The sequence below is a fragment of the Phragmites australis genome, chromosome 9 (assembly GCF_958298935.1).
Source record: "Phragmites australis chromosome 9, lpPhrAust1.1, whole genome shotgun sequence".
Lineage (NCBI taxonomy): Eukaryota > Viridiplantae > Streptophyta > Magnoliopsida > Poales > Poaceae > Phragmites > Phragmites australis.
Genome location: NC_084929.1, coordinates 32,792,837 through 32,806,334, shown reverse-complemented (window position 1 = coordinate 32,806,334; position 13,498 = coordinate 32,792,837). Strand labels below are relative to the sequence as shown.

Sequence of the window (13,498 nt, the reverse complement as noted above, 5' to 3'; positions counted from 1 at the left end):
GAGAAAACATGATACACTACTAAAGATCAAACACGGTAGAGAATGCAAAATTTTCAATTTAACTAGGTATCAGTTCCTCTGCAGTCCGAAGATGAGATGCTTATCCGATTCTCTGCACTTTCTTGGAAAATCAGCAGCCCACTCAAATTGTGAAAGTTAAGACATATGGTTCGAAACATCTATCAATTCCTTCATTTCTTTATGAATGAGCAAACTAATAATGCACGGACATTATACCCTGCACTTTCAACTTGTCACGAATCAGAGAAAGCAGCCCATACTTCTTACAAAAGGCAGCAGAAATACTACTGCACTGGTTGGAATCATGGATCGAAAATACCAAGACAGTGACTTTCTTTCGACAAAAATACGACAAGTGTATGTCTTCAAATGCTCTAATTACTAGCATGATTATGAAAGGCCATTTCATTCTACCTGGTAGTTTCTGCCTCTTTAGATGAAATAACATGATTCTTTTTTACCAGAGGTAGCACTGATGAACATCAAATACGCGTGAAAATATATCGTTCTTCTGGTTTATGCGTGAAAATCCCTGAGACCCTGGCGACTAGGTCGTTCAAGTAGGTGATGCCGGAAAAAAGGTCATGGTACGATCTCAAAATGGGGGAGGATATGTGCAGCCTGATAGCTTTACACATCGACGAGAGACCTCTCTATATCTAGTGTTACTTTGGTCAGTGCTATATAGGCTAGTAGCAACGAATGTGATGCATATATGAACACTATCCTTCTCTTTGCCCAAGTCTTGACACAAATTCAGTTTCAGATTTCGCAGTGACGTCAATTCCGAAGCATGCATCCCTAACCTGATGTTATAGGCGAAAATTGACTGCGCGTCACAAATTAAAATTTTCTCAGCAGCGATCCCCAGCAAAGCGGCACATTCACAACCAGCAATGTAACCCTAGCTCAGTGCTCAACTGAACTTCCTGGGACACATCTAAATATGCGTAACTTCAGTATACTCTGCTAAACACCGAGGAGTATGGATCAAATCCAACCGTCAATTGTAAGAGATATTATGGACTTCTGTGTTAACCTTTGGAACTCTACTAAATTAAAAGCACTCATAACTCTACTAAATTATTTCACCACATATTTGGAACTCTGCTAGGAATGTAAAATAAAATATGAAAGTTTAAGAAGAATTGGAAAAAAAAAAACAAATTCAAGCACTGTGTTCGGAATAACAAAAACCAAACATTGCAACTTGATCCGATACATCAACTGTCAAGATGGTAGGAATGGTTTACGCGCTCATCGATCTATGCATGTAATCTTATCTAATAATCCATGCATTGATCATGACCATGCATGAACAATTCACAAGACTAGAGGCCGTGCTCTGCTTCTGCACCCCTAACCTATCTGACCAAGTAGTGCGCCGTACTGCGCTGCTGCTGCGTGCGCAGCTGCTCGTGGAACCACATGATGAACTCGTCGGCGCGCCTGTCCACCACGCCCTTCCCCTCCTCGTCGATTTCCTCCCTCGCCAGGAACGGCGAGTCCGTGATCCGCACCTGCCGCGGCGCCGGCCCCACCGCCAGTGCCGGCCACGCCACCGCGCTCTCCAGGTCAAGGTCGACATCGTCGTAGTCGACGTCCGTCTCCTCGGCCGCCTCCTTCACGTCCATGAGTTCGAACAGCCTCGTCACCGCCGCGGCCGAGCCGTAGTACTCTGGCTCCGACGGTTGGTCACGTCCCTGATCCGCGGCGTCGTGCTGCAGACCCAGGGCTCGGCGCTGCGCACGTCGGCGCTTGTTCAAAGGCGTGCTCTTGCAGCTGAACTGGACCTCGCGGGGCCGGTACTGGTACTGGCACACGGCGGCGGCGGGGTCCATGGACCGGCACGAGAGCGAGGAGAGGGAGGCGGCCGCGGGCCCTGACGACCCGCGTCGGTGACCGTGGCCGCGCGGGTACGAGTGCACCACCGCGGCGGCCGGGTCCATGGACCGGCACGACAGCGAGGACAGGTACGTCAGCGCCGGGTGCTGTTCCCGCGCCGCGGCGAGGCCGCGGTGGTCGCGCATGCTGGAGAGCAGGTGGTGCAGGTGGACGCCGAGCGCGGCGAGCTTGGGCTGGTGCTTCTTGACGAGGACGAGGTAGACGGCGCGCATCACGCGCCACAGCTTCTTAGCGCTCACAGCTAGGGCATCGCCATGAGGACGTGGGCCATCGCTGGACTCCATTGGCGCCTGATCACTGCTCATCGATCTCGCCTTGTCGCTTTTCTCGTTTTGGAAAATTTCAGCGTTCATGGCGTGCCTTTCAGGAATGGCTATGTGTATGACAGTATCGCAAGGAGAGGAAGAGGTATTTAAAGGCTGGGGTGGACTTGGCGTTGGGAATGGGTACCCAAATTTTCGTTTTTGGAAGCTTTGGTTTTGATTGCTCACACAAGCTTTGGATTTGATTACTCACTAAGCAGGTAAGATCGGGGCTTAAAATTTCATTGAAAATTCGGAAATTTTGGAGAAAACGAAATATCTAATCCTAGATTTTTTTCACTGACACGTGAGACCTACAAAGCTGAGAATGAAAAATGACTGAAATTTCGTTGAAACTTTGCAAATTTTAGTTTTTTAGCTGGTGAAAAAATTTGTAAAATGAAATTGAAATCCATGTATAAGATATCTATCTCTCCGAACAACTAAATCTTAGAAGAAGAAAGAAAGATACATCAGCTCACGTACAACCCATTTGTACAACTATATGTGACAACCAATACTCTGGCACGACTCAACTAGTGTAATTAAGATGCATTAGCTCATCCATAAACAAGAAAAAATGTGTTAAAAAAAACAAACATCTCTCATTGCGGCAATGAAGCAGCACAATGACAGGGGGTATGTAAGGTGTATTGCACAAGCAGCTCCACACATTTCAACAAAATTGAGTGCTTACAACGAGCCAAGAGATGCGGCACACAACAGACAAATTAATAACAATATTAAGTACTCATCAATAACTCGCAATATAGCCATGTAATTCATTGTTTTTTTTAACAAAGTGTCATGCCACATCATATCAAATGTTTGGTGTTGTCTAATAACCATCCTATAGTCCAGGATATTTCTTTTAGTTTAGGTTATGAACCCGGTTATAAACTTATTCCTAGTTATATTTTATAATCCATTGTTCCATTGTATACCCATAATGTCTATAATTATTTTCATTATAGCTTATCCCAAAAAAAATTACAAAACTTATCAACATTATGGCTATTGTTAATCAGTTATTTATTAAAAGTCTCATGGAACAAATTTACCTTCCTTATCTTACCAAAAAAAATTCAAATGGCACACATTTTGAAGAATAAGCAAAACAATTTCAAAAGTAACACATATTTAATTTAGAATATCCTCAATATTACAAGGGTAGTGCTAGAATTATATAGACTACAATATTTCTATAAAGCATTTATAGAGATAATATATTTATGCAAAGGAGTAGTTGTGATCTTGCTATGTGACGCTGACGATGTTGCACAGACTAACACCTAAGGTTATCAATAGAGTAACAAACATCAATACAAAACAAGAATAATCCATCACCAGTATATAAGTTCTAGATCTGGTTACATAAGAGACATATAGTTAGTTAGCTACCAATAATAGTTATTTTAATCAAGAGATTAAAAAAATGATTTGAAGATGTAAAGCGAACCAAAGAGTTGAAAAGACTAGATAATATGTTTAGGATACAAGTAAATATTGAACAAATATTTGTATTAACTATGCACACCCCTTTTGGATGTTGGGTCCGCCACTATTTAAAGGAGCGTGGTGAGATGATCAGTTCAATCTTGGCATTAACGCTGGCAGAATTATTGGTAAACAGTATACGGAATGTCTTTGTATTGTTCTTTTTGTGGATATTTATGAGAGATTAGGTACTCCGTCTGTTTAAAAATAGTAGATATATATTTTTAAACTCGGTCTTTAAAGTTGGATTTTAACTAAGATTTTCTTACAAAATATATCATTATTGTTACAAAACCTATATAATTTCAAATTATTTTATATTATGAACCTAGTTGTATAATTTTTATACATTAAATATTCTTATAATTTGATTAAATGTTAGTCAAAATACACAAAATTTGATTTTTTTTTCAAAGAAATACGACTACTATTTCTGAATGAATGGAGTAGATCTTAACCAACTTCAATTTCAAGAATGCAGAGCAATTATACTTTGTGCTAACATAAATGTGGTCAAAACATACTATTTTCATAAAAGATAATGTTTCAAACATGTAATTTTGACATATGATAAAAATATATTTTCGAAGGAAATTGGCAATAGTTTTGCCTTGCGATTAAAAAGATAGAATGTTGAAATAAATTATATCATTGCACTTTATTACCTTAAGGTATGGTAATAAAGTTTAGTGGTGAAAGTTCCATATATTGACTTAAGATGACGAATCACTTATATTTTGATTGAAGGTAAACGTTTTCAAATATTTCAGAGGTTGTATGGAGGCATTCGATGATTCCACCATCATCTTCCTTAAGTCAAGACAATTAGAATCTTTCTGATTGAAAGTGACTCGAAAATCATCAATCATTTGGGCTTGCTTGGGCCTGTTGATAGGAATATGGAGAAAATGATACATAAACTTTTCATTAACTAGTGTAATTAGTTCATAAGGTCGAGATCACCATGATGAATATTCATGATGATGATGTATCCAGATCTGAGAAAATAATGCCATGAATCCTTATGAAAGCCAGAGATAAGCATTCTCGCGACAAATTTCGAATCTTAACATTGAAAAGAATAAGTGCGAGGTCGATGCTAGCTCTAGCGAAAGCTTCATAAAAAATTTACCGAGAGTATCAGAAGCATATAATTGAATTGTGAATAATAAAAATATAGTACATTAACAGTCTACATGGGAGATCTATCGTGTGAAAATCATGCTAGCTAGCTAGGTACAAGAAAGATTTGCTAAAAAGATGAAGATAAATATGCATGTTTTTCTCCCTTCCATGAATTATGACACAAAAACCAGTGGAATTTTGATGTCACCACCCACCAGCTGCAGCAGCAGTAGTCGAGTCAATGTTCATTACTAATTCAAAGGTTTTATTCACTACTCCCTCCGATCTTCTAATTTCTGACATTTTAGACATGATCTCATATACCAAAGAGAGAGTAATTAGGATGCTTATTTCCTTTTGTGTCCATATATTAAATAGCTCGGAGTACTACTTTGATCAACAAATGGTTACAGTTTATGTGGTTAGATACCTACTCCCAAAGCTAAGTCTAATCGTGGGTGCGCCAGACATTCATTTTTTGCACTCGCGCCACGCCAGCCTAATCGTGTTCCCGCTAATCTACGCTGCTGCGCGAGTACATAGTTGTAGAAGAGAGGAACTCATAAGCTACCTCTAAGCTTGATATCACTGTCCAAATTTAATAGCACCCCACCAATAATACACAGCCCTGGCCAGCTCAAATAAATACTCCGTAGCTAATGAGTAATGACCAACAGCATGCACGTATTCCAATGTGGTAGAACCTACGGATGGTGGCTGAAACTACACGTTTGATTTTGATGATTATCACGTTGGACGAGCACTACTTGGATAATTGTTTGTTTTCCAAAGTACTACATATGTAATTGGGCCTCAAATACCGTAGAGATAAGTTAAGCATTGTGATTGATGTATTACTTCCTCCAATTTCATATTAGATATTATTTTAGATAGGATTTAAGATACAAGATGACTTAAATAAGATTTTTTTACTATTTTATCCATCATAACTCAAGTACCTGAAAGTTATTCAATACAGCAACAAATATTGAATAAAATTAATGGTATATAAAAGACTATAGTAATTGTAAGGGTAAAACAGATTAGATGATCCTTACAATTCTTAAACGATAACTTTTCAAACACCTCATCTAAAACTCTCCAACGACATCTAATATAAAACCTGAGGGAGTATATTATTATTAAAAAAGATCATCGGGTTCGCTCTTAAATTCACGAAATTACTATGTTAATCGAGATAAAAATGATTTGGACCACTCATTGTTATGAGCACCTAATAGTCTAGATTAAACCAAAGAGTACATATTAAATATGATTAACAAATAGCTAAATCTGAAAACCAACAAGTCGATATCTAATACAATTAATATATAGCTAAATTTGGAATAAAATATATGAAAAAATAGTAGTTCAATTTTCATACAATTTGGGAAGCAAATTATTTAAATAAAGAGTCCAAATAAAATATTCTTAAGTCACGAGATTACCATATTAATCGAAAAAAGAAAAGATCTAGGCTACTCATTTATAAACATCTAATGGTCTAGATTAAATCAAATAGTTAATATCAAATATGATTAATAAATAGCTAAATTCGAAATTAAAAATTATGAAAAAATTAGCAATTCGATTTTCATACGATTTGGAAAGCAAAATATCTTACTAAAGAGTCCAAATAAAATATAATAAATAATAATTAAATTTTACCTAGAATAAAGAAAAGAAGGATCCATATCAAATATAGTTTTAGAAAAATGCATTATTATAAAAATTAAATACCTAAATAAAGATTTCATGTAAAATACAATTAATCAATAGCTAAAATTCATAATAAAAAATAATAATATAATTAAAATTCTTACTAAGATAATAGATGAAGGTCTTGTTTGGCACAACTTATACTCGTTGATTCTAAAGGATTCTGCAAAAACTATGCCAAACGTTAGGATTCTATATCAGACTATCAGTAAATAGATTATGAGAATGATCTGTATAATCCAGGGAAGCAGAATATATTTTTCACATGATTCTTTAGGAAGCGGATTGTGTAGAAGCACAAGTTGTACCAAACAGAGCCTAAGAAACACGGTGTAGCTCAAGGTCGTCGCCTCGAGCAGGCAACAGACAAGTCAAATATATTCTAATTTTGGTTGGACTGCCTACAAGTGACACATAATTTTGGTAGTTAATCAAAACATATACAAATCGAACCAATACATATATAAAATTTGGGTACAAGTTTGAAGTATAAATAATTTTCTCTTCCACTAACATATTTTGTATCTCTTCTTCTAATTTTATATATTTTATAACTAAATGATACTAACCTCATAAAAAAGCTAAAAATACTCTTTTTTAATTAAAAAAATATTATAGTGAGACTAGCCACACTATTAATGTAGACCACCTTACTCGTTTATATACAGTTACATACAATTAGACTCCTTTGAAATAAAGAAAGAACATACAATCCTATAGGAAAATCATGTATGTCCCTTTGAAATGAAGGAATGCAACATACGGAATTACTTTGGATCCTACAGAAGGCATGAATCTATAGGAATTTTGAAGGAAATCTGCCACAGGTTAGACCTTATGGAAACTTCTTTTGCGTCTCTCTCTTCGAATTCCTATTTGCATCCAAACGTTCTATCTGAAACTTTCCAACATTCTTATATTCTGTAGGATTACAAGTGCCGAACAACTTCAATATTATGTTTATCATATTCATGTATCTTTGAAATCCTTCGTTGACCATTAGTTAGAGATTCATGTAACTAAAAGATTATAGCTGAAAGTTGTATGCAACCAACTCTACAAATGCAGCAACCATTATTCTCTCCAAGCATGTAATTAAAATACGTATGATTCATCGTTCATCCACTTTGATCCGTTTTGGGGGCTCGTACCCTTCTGCTAGATATTTCTTTGGTATATTGAAGCCTATCTCGATCTAGATCACCCATAACGGTGACAGGTGCCCGGGTGCTGACTGGTCAACAGCATACAATTCAGTATTACCAAAAATAACTAAGTTTGGTTAATTCTAACTCAGCTATATATGATAGCCTAATCTAGATCTTTTTGTTAGGCAACAAATTTTGTTAGCCTGAAATGGTGTCTGGCGACTCGATTCGCTATCCTTGACTTAATTGGGCCGGTTAACTGGTATGGTTGGCCACTTGGCCTAACCATGCACGAGATAATTAAATGAAAATTTGTAAAAATTCGCCTGCAATTTTAAGAGTTTGCCAAAAAAAATCTCTACAGCTTGTTTTTTTATCAATCCACTTAAACTCTTATTTGGTGTCAAATAGCTCGTAATATCGTTTAACCGTATGATACGGTGCTTGTGTGACTTCCAAAATGACTTGTTGGCTTCTAGAATAATTTTCCATAGTCTCTTAACCATTAAATTAGATACATCACTCTAGTTTTAGATACTTAAATAAGATTAATATTCAAAAGTATGTGAATAAGGAGCGTAAATGTTGAAATGCTATGCCGATTTAAATAGTCATCTGGATGTCTAAATCGAAGCTAGATATCCTTATGCCACCGTAGCAACCTTAGGAAGTCACGCAAGCATCATATCGTCAGATCAACGGTCATAGGCGGGTCTTTGACAAACCCCAAAGTTGCGGATGGAAGACCCAAGAAAAAGAGGTTGTAAGGTTTTTTTTACAAATCCCCAAGTTGCGATGGATTTTTTCAATTTTCCCATAATTAAAAGGGTTGATTTGCTCTGGTCCGGTTACTTAAAGCAGAGACTTTTGATTATCGTAGGAGTTCAAGTAATCCCAATTGGATGATTGAAACTTTCCTTTACTCGAACTTCCGAGTATTCTAAACACGAGCGTAAACTTCATATTCATTTCCGTGTAAAAAGTTTGATGACCTCTCTCTCTCTCTCTCTCTCTCTCTCTCTCTCTCTCTCTCTCTCTCTCTCTCTCTCTCTCTCTCTCTCTCTCTCTCTCTATCTCTCTCTCTCCAAGACATGTTTTCCTCCGAGATTTATCTATTGTTGCATATGAACTATAAATACACACCTACTGTTCTGTTTAAAAAAAAAATACACATCTACTGTGTTTTGTTACGGGGTCATGAATTTCCATGGAATTCTACTATGCTTTCCTTAGGTTTTTCCATTTTTCCGGACAGGACTTCACCGCGGTAAATTAACCCACTACAGTTGTACAAGGAGGTGTAATTACTGGAGGAAAAGTTTAGCCCAAAAGTAGCCCGACCCAGTTAGTCATTTCGAGCCCAACTCAGCCTAAACCTCCGAACAGAGCCATACAGGGCCGGGCTTGAGGCCGCCAATCCACGGCCAGTTTTCTGACACGGCAGGTCGCTTCTGACCAGCCAAACGCAACCTGAGAACGGGGCCCTAAAGAAAACCTGAGAACGGGTTGCTAGCCCGGTGGTAAGAGCGATGGTTCGCTACGCTTGTGTCTCACCGGCGCTTGCTCATACTTCTGTTGTCTCTCACACGTGATGTCACCAGAAAAATGTGACGTGCTCATCACCTATGAAATTTTGATTGGTTCCACCGATTCCCTTAGGAACACGATCTTATAAGCTACGTGTAATTATAGATCTATATATATATGTATGGGTGCGAGTGAGTGTGCGTGTGTAGGAGAAGAGGTGTATATTTGCATATAAATAGATACTGCAACTATATTCTACAGGGATGTGTAAAAAACCAAACCAGAGGTCATGTTGATTTGAATATGCAGTGTAGTATGGACGCACATCTAGGGGGGCTAGGGGCACCAGCCCCCTTCCTACTTCATAAGCAATGAAAATTCATTAGAGCCTGCCCCCTTACTGCTTGGTAAGTAATAGAAGCCCGTTGGAGGTTTGTCATGGATGAGAGAGAGGGGGAGAAAGATGAAAAGAGAAGTAAATGAACCTCTCCTACATGACTTCTTTACATTCATCACTGCACACAACGTGGGCAGAGACCGCCAATCCACCAGAAATTTTATTATGTAACAATTACACAAATTAATTTGTGTAACAACCAACCAAAACCCCATGTTAACCATCCTGAAAAATTCCACCTAGGTTCCCTAACAAGGCAGGTCGCTTCTCACCAACCAAACGCAACCCGGGACTGTTCCCGAACCAGAGGCCATGCTGATCTGCAGTGTAGTATGCACGCACAATTGTTGCTGGGGAACCATCCGCGCGTGCATGGTTTAATTGCCGACTTCGCGCAGGTACATAGTAACATACATCATGGACCAGGCATGATCTAAACGACAGAAACGGCACAGATCATATGAACAGGGTACAGCGTACATCACAAGCACAATACCTGCACAAGAAACCCAATTGAACATATATATACACACACACGTACTGGCAGCGTATGGACTAATAGAAATAGTACTGCCCATGTATACAACATAGTGAGTGTGCTGCTATGTATCACGCATAAATACCTTTCGAATTAATAGTAGACGCAACATCAGTTGCAACTACAGTACGTACCAGCTACATGCATGGCCTACGCAACATATACATGCACGTACGTCGCGTGTCAGTGTATATATATATATCACGGAGAGCAGTAGTGCGCATGCCGTCGAGCTAACGCGCTCATGCTGCTGTGTGAGGCTGTGTAAATCGTTGGCGATCAGATCGGGAGCCGCGCGTCCATGCATGTGTCAGACGTACGGCAGCGCGCAGCTGGCGGCGCGGCTCAGCTTGTCGCCGCCGCAGGCGGATGGAGGGGTTGCGGTGGCGGCACCGCTGCTCCGGTGCTGGCAGCTCTTGCGCGCGATGTCGCGCATGGAGCTGGCGAGGGAGAGCTTGGGGTTGAGCCGCACGGTGGTGTTGAAGTGCTCGCACAGCGACGCGTGCGCCTCCACGGCGGCGCCCACGGTGAGCGCCGGCTCCCGCGCCTGCCGCTCCTTGACGGCCTCGGCGCACAGCCCGCACACCCACTTCCCCTGGAACCGCTCCCGCACGCGCCCGATGTACGTGGGCGTGCACTCCTCCGCCATGCCGCAGCACTCGCACCGCACGCTCCGGGCCTCCCCGTCCACCGATTCCCCGCCGCCGTCCGAGCTCGACCGCTGCAAAAAAGCACGTCGTGCAGGTCAGTACAAATTCAATTCGCTCTCTGGCTACTGATCATGCATAAATCCGCGTGTAAACATCGAGCAGGTAGCTAGGTAGTCCATGTCGTGTTCGTGCACATGGAAACATTCACGTATATGGTCGCGTTGGTCGATCGATAGAAAGCATAACCATGGTAGGAGGTAGGAGTAAGATCGAGTAGATCAGGTGTCATTTTACCGTGGGGGTTTCTGTCTGTCTAGCTAGACGCCACGGCATTACGGCCAACCGACGGTCTCTCTCGAACCTTCGGTAACCAGCTTTTACGCGCACGGTCTGCTGCTGCTAATCAAGTAGTTAGCCCTGATCTATCAGTCGGTCACTTCTGCACACGGGCTGGCTGTGGCTAGCGAGGGCCTCCCCCGGGGGGCCTATTTATAGGCGCCGTGCATGCCGGCGGCGGGGTTGGTCCCGCCCACAGAATCGCAGTGAAATCCATCTCCTGGAAAGCGAAAATCCTGAACGCGCGGGTGCGGCGCAAAAGGGGAGGAACCTCCTGACCATGGAGCAACTTGGGCCAGGCAATTGTTACCCGAAAAGTGACCGTCTCTTTTCCACGGGATCGAAATATCCTGTTCAATCTCTCTCTCTCTCTCTCTCTCTCTCTCTCTGGCAGAAACTTGCAGCTCTGTTAATCTGCCAGAAAAGTGCACGGCCACGGTGCTCTATCTAGGTCTTTCCGAGCTGCCAGATGTGAGCTGGGATTGATCAGCTGCAGACATTTGGAGCCTGCTTTAATCTCTTTCTCGTCAGTTACCGCAACTGTTTAGTGGAGTGAGCCCCAGGCTATATTCCAATCCACTGTCTGCATTTCCATCATTTACATGTAAGTGTGCTGCCATTTGCAGGCATGCGCAAGCAAGCATGGCGGCCAGATACGTGGATCGAGCAGTGGGTTGTCGAAATCGCGCCCCGCGCGCCTGTGAGCGGCTCACGGGATGCTCATCGGCGGCGGAGTTCTGCCATGACAGAGCTCCACCGCCTAACCTGATCTCCTGCAGGATGACGAGTCACTTTTTTTTTGTTCGTTTCTTTTCTTTTCCTTTTTCAGATCACTCGACCGGTCGTCCTCGTTCGTCTGTGCCTCGCCGAGACGACGAAGCTTTCGCCCGGCGCAGGGTGACAGACTGACTTACGAAGAGCTAGCAAGCAGGAGCACCCAGAAGCTCTGAGTGTCAGAGGCTCAAAGCTAGTGTCCCAAGTGGAGCTCCCAGCCTCCCAGCTCCTGCAAACTGGTAACTTCAGTAGCAGAGATGATTCTGTCCTGGTTGTGTTGCACGGGTACGAATACCGTTGTATGCAGATCACACCATTCAGCAAGGAGCAACAGGGAAAGCATACGCGTATGTACCGCCGCCAACAACATCCGTCCTTGGGGATCACATGGCAAGGCATGAAGAATGAGAAAAACAAGCTGAACGTACACACGGGTGGCTGTACATGCACGAGTGCAGAAACACCAACCATATATCATAATTAAGTTTTTTTTTTCAGTTTTTCAGGAAAATCTGTTCAGTTTTTTCAGGAATGCTGTGCCCTTTTTTGCTTGTACTATTTCATAATGTATTGAAGGAGCACGATCTTTCATGTAAAGACTCATAGGTATGCATATGATCTTTTTAAAAAAATAAGAGAAAGAAAATGCAATGACTATACAATTCGATTCATATTCCTTAATCGCTAGGGTTTACCTCCCTATATATAACCACACCGCCCTTCTCACTGCATTCACTCAGTTAATTTTGTCAGATTAACTTCAGGATTCATACGACTAATTGACAAAAATACGTGGTTTTCATTGGAGAGATTACTAAAACTATGTGTATATATGAATGATTTTAAGCTTTCGAATATATATGGAGGATATATTATATCGATAGAGATAAATGCTACTTTTGGGAATATCAACTAACCTTGACTCTTATTCGATGTTTTTTTAAATATTTGCAGAAATTTTGAAGTAGTTAATTTGCCATTTGCATATGAACATTTTTTTATATTTGCATTGTTATTTGGTAAATAATCTGTACAAACACTCCTCAATATGGAGAGAAGAATTTTGAAGGGAAAGCCATAGATGTTGCTTATGGTCTCTCTGTCCTACGAAGCATTCCTCAATGTGGAGATAGAAAAAAAGGATCAAATAAGTTTGGAGAGATGTTGCTACTAGTACACAACGTGGGTTTTTTTTTTTGTGCGAAATACACAACGTTCTGATTTGATTTTTCTGTCACAGATTTAAACACCTGGGGAAGTTATAAAACATGACTGGTCCTTAACAATAGCTAAGGAAAACAATAATTAATAGAAATTAGACGGCCAGCTATGTGTACGGAGACATATAGGTGATCAGTCCATTACTTCAACAACAGCTTCGCAATTACTCTAATGAGATAAAGTAGCAAAGTATACTTAAAATTTAGATATTGTGGTGCAATTTTTAAAATTATATGTGTACGTATTTTTAAATAATATTTAGGTTATGCCTTCCTATTTGTTCAACTCTATATATCATTTTGTCATACTCAATGCTAACTATTTCTGGGTCCAGACTT

At 40.6% G+C, this 13,498-nt stretch overlaps 2 protein-coding genes across 2 annotated transcripts; both read right to left on the bottom strand.

Annotated features, from left to right (window-relative positions):
* Window positions 1-1,181: 1,181 nt before the first annotated feature.
* LOC133929877 (uncharacterized) lies at window positions 1,182-2,345 on the bottom strand. The gene has a single exon (XM_062376633.1). It carries the CDS (start codon window positions 2,277-2,279, stop codon window positions 1,386-1,388), a length of 894 nt encoding a protein of 297 aa, XP_062232617.1. The 5' UTR covers window positions 2,280-2,345; the 3' UTR covers window positions 1,182-1,385.
* Window positions 2,346-10,442: 8,097 nt separating this feature from the next.
* Window positions 10,443-11,328, bottom strand: LOC133929876 (uncharacterized). The gene is made up of 2 exons (XM_062376632.1): window positions 11,124-11,328; window positions 10,443-10,900 (listed from the first exon to the last, which is right to left on the bottom strand). Exons 1-2 carry the CDS (start codon window positions 11,160-11,162, stop codon window positions 10,490-10,492), a joined length of 450 nt encoding a protein of 149 aa, XP_062232616.1. The 5' UTR covers window positions 11,163-11,328; the 3' UTR covers window positions 10,443-10,489.
* Window positions 11,329-13,498: the final 2,170 nt, after the last annotated feature.

What these genes read in the sequence shown, in the direction of transcription:
- LOC133929877 (XM_062376633.1), bottom strand. Translation starts at nt 2,279, where the DNA reads ATGAACGCTGAAATTTTCCAAAACGAGAAAAGCGACAAGGCGAGATCG.
- LOC133929876 (XM_062376632.1), bottom strand. Translation starts at nt 11,162, where the DNA reads ATGCCGTGGCGTCTAGCTAGACAGACAGAAACCCCCACG. An exon ending in GACAGACAGAAACCCCCACG is followed by an intron (nt 10,901 to 11,123) that starts GTAAAATGACAC and finishes GCTTTTTTGCAG; the next exon opens with CGGTCGAGCTCGGACGGCGG.